Source organism: Hydra vulgaris, chromosome 07 (assembly GCF_038396675.1).
Source record: "Hydra vulgaris chromosome 07, alternate assembly HydraT2T_AEP".
Lineage (NCBI taxonomy): Eukaryota > Metazoa > Cnidaria > Hydrozoa > Anthoathecata > Hydridae > Hydra > Hydra vulgaris.
The window spans coordinates 39,314,972-39,317,268 of record NC_088926.1 but is presented as its reverse complement, the minus strand read 5'-3'; the positions used below and the strand labels follow the sequence as shown (position 1 = coordinate 39,317,268).

At 28.7% G+C, this 2,297-nt stretch overlaps 2 protein-coding genes across 2 annotated transcripts; both read right to left on the bottom strand.

Moving 5' to 3' along the window:
* Nucleotides 1-257: 257 nt before the first annotated feature.
* On the bottom strand, nt 258-1,236 carry LOC136082767 (uncharacterized). The gene is made up of 2 exons (XM_065802190.1): nt 766-1,236; nt 258-569 (listed from the first exon to the last, which is right to left on the bottom strand). The coding sequence occupies exons 1-2, from the start codon at nt 1,234-1,236 to the stop codon at nt 258-260; spliced, it is 783 nt and encodes a 260-aa protein (XP_065658262.1).
* Nucleotides 1,233-1,748, bottom strand: LOC136082766 (THAP domain-containing protein 11-like). The gene has a single exon (XM_065802189.1). It carries the CDS (start codon nt 1,746-1,748, stop codon nt 1,233-1,235), a length of 516 nt encoding a protein of 171 aa, XP_065658261.1.
* Nucleotides 1,749-2,297: the final 549 nt, after the last annotated feature.

Sequence of the window (2,297 nt, the reverse complement as noted above, 5' to 3'; positions counted from 1 at the left end):
TGTTGATGGTAAAACAATGCTTAAACAAAATTATGTTTATTTTTATCAATGTCAAGGTGTTATGGCATTATTAGAGGTCACAGAACTAGATTTTATAGTTTATACTGAAAAAGATGTTTTTATTGAGAGTATTAAATTTCTTAAAGAGCAATGGGAAAAAACTTCTTTACCAAAATTAACTAAATTTTACTTTGAGTTTATGCAAGAAAATATATTTGCAGTTTAGATTAACTTTTTTTCTATTTTTTACAAACATTTTATCTATCTGAAACAAGTTGTGGCAAAAAGTTTCCTAAATAACAACAAACTATCCAAGTTTTATTAATTTCTAGTGCCATAGACAATTTAAATAGTGTTTGTAAAATGTGATAATTTTTTATTCGCTGTATTGCTCTTTCTACATAAATACGAACAGCAGCAATTTTTCTAGTTTCATTCTCATCTTCTAGACTGAGTTGAGCTTTTCCATTTAGAAATGGTGGTATATTTAAAGAAACGTTTTCCGGTAAATCATCAGCAATATCAAAACCTCTATCTGCCATTACACTGTCTCCTGGTTCAAGCAGGTTCTATATGCCATAATCTTTAGTAATTTGTTTGTCCGAAAAACGACCACAGTATAAATCAGAAACAAAAGTTATGGCTCCATTTGGTGCTATTCCAATTAATCCTTTTGCTGTATTTTTATGTTTATAATTAGAAAAAGTTGCAGACTGGCTTCGAAAAGATGTAGGCATTGCGATAAACAGTGCAGTCTAAGATTACCCTTGTTGATTCATATTTTTCTTTAAAACATTTTGGTATTGTTTCTTTTACAGTTTGTTTTGTTGCCCAAATTGGTAGCATACGCATTTGAGAATGCAAAAAATCAGTCCATGTCACTATGATTCTATTAACATGACTTGAGGATATGTCAAAGCGCAGTGCCATGTCTTCAACCAAAAGGCCAAGTCGAAATCTTGTTAAAACTAAAAACAATTCAGACTCTGAACTCATTATGCGTCCTCTTCCCTTTTTATTGTAATTAAAGTCTGTTGTTTTTTCAATGTTTGTATTTGACCCCCAATATATAAGTTTGCTTGCAGCAGGTTCTAAATATTCTAGTAAAACTTTAAATAGATTGTATGATTCAAAGCCAGTATAAAATTTAAAGTGGGCTTGATTATGTTTAAATCTGTCAACTGTAAATTTTAATTGATTGATAGTGTGATTTTGGTTCATAATAATATTTTTCATTTCTTTCTTTTAGTTTTTATAATGTTCAGTTTGTCCTTTAGGATAATAATTTCTTTTTTTAACTTTTCAGGCTCGGTTTCTTCAAATGAAAAATTAACATCATTTTTTTCGTTTTCAATTTCGTCTATTTTTCTTTTATATCCAATAGAACTATTTACTGTGATTCTTGTTTTTTTTATGTTGTCTTTAACTTGTTTTGACAGTAAAGATGGACAGTTGTTCATATAAGTCTTTTTTCCTCCTGTAAAGTGGACTGAACAAACCCGATGAGAAGTAGAAGGAACAAAGTTTTTCCTACTAATTGAAGTTAGCCATTTTTTTCTCAAACTACTTTCTTTTGGGATGATGTAAAACGATAAGTTTTTGTTTTTGAGCGAATTATTGTTGCATAATGGAACACAACAAGTTATGCCACCGCGGTATTTTGTTGTTGTTGTTGACTCAACAGTAATATTTTCTTTAATAGAATGAGTTATTAGTTTATCACAAGATATTGTATCATTTGAAATCATTTTGAAAAGTCTTTTTAAATTAAATTACTTAACTGTTTATTTTAAAAAGCTTTAACACAGATTTGTTTATTTTCGGTGAATACAAAGACCAAAATGCATTGCGGTTTTTTTCTATAGAGGGAACGGTCCATTATTGTGAACTTTGAAATGATTGAATTATTTTGCAAGGAATTTCAATATTTCATATTAAACATCTGCATTTATTGCATTGACATATTGTTAACTCTGGAATTCGTCCCAATTTTTTAATAAAAGATCTTATTTTTTCGTTTCAAAGTTGTATTCTTTTAACAAAAATTTTTTTTAAGAGGTGTAATACCCTATAAATTTTGAAAAAAATCCCCGCCCTCCCCATATTACCCTCCCCCTCCATAGTTTATTTTAGGTAAAAACTATTTTTACAAAAAAAATATGTTTAAAAGTTAGTTGAGATTTTAAAAATAATTTTAAAACACTTACCTAAACCCAATATTAATAATTAAACAAAAAAAAATTAGAGTAAACCAAAATTTACCCTGGCGGTCTCAGGAGAGCGCAGTGATAAAATTA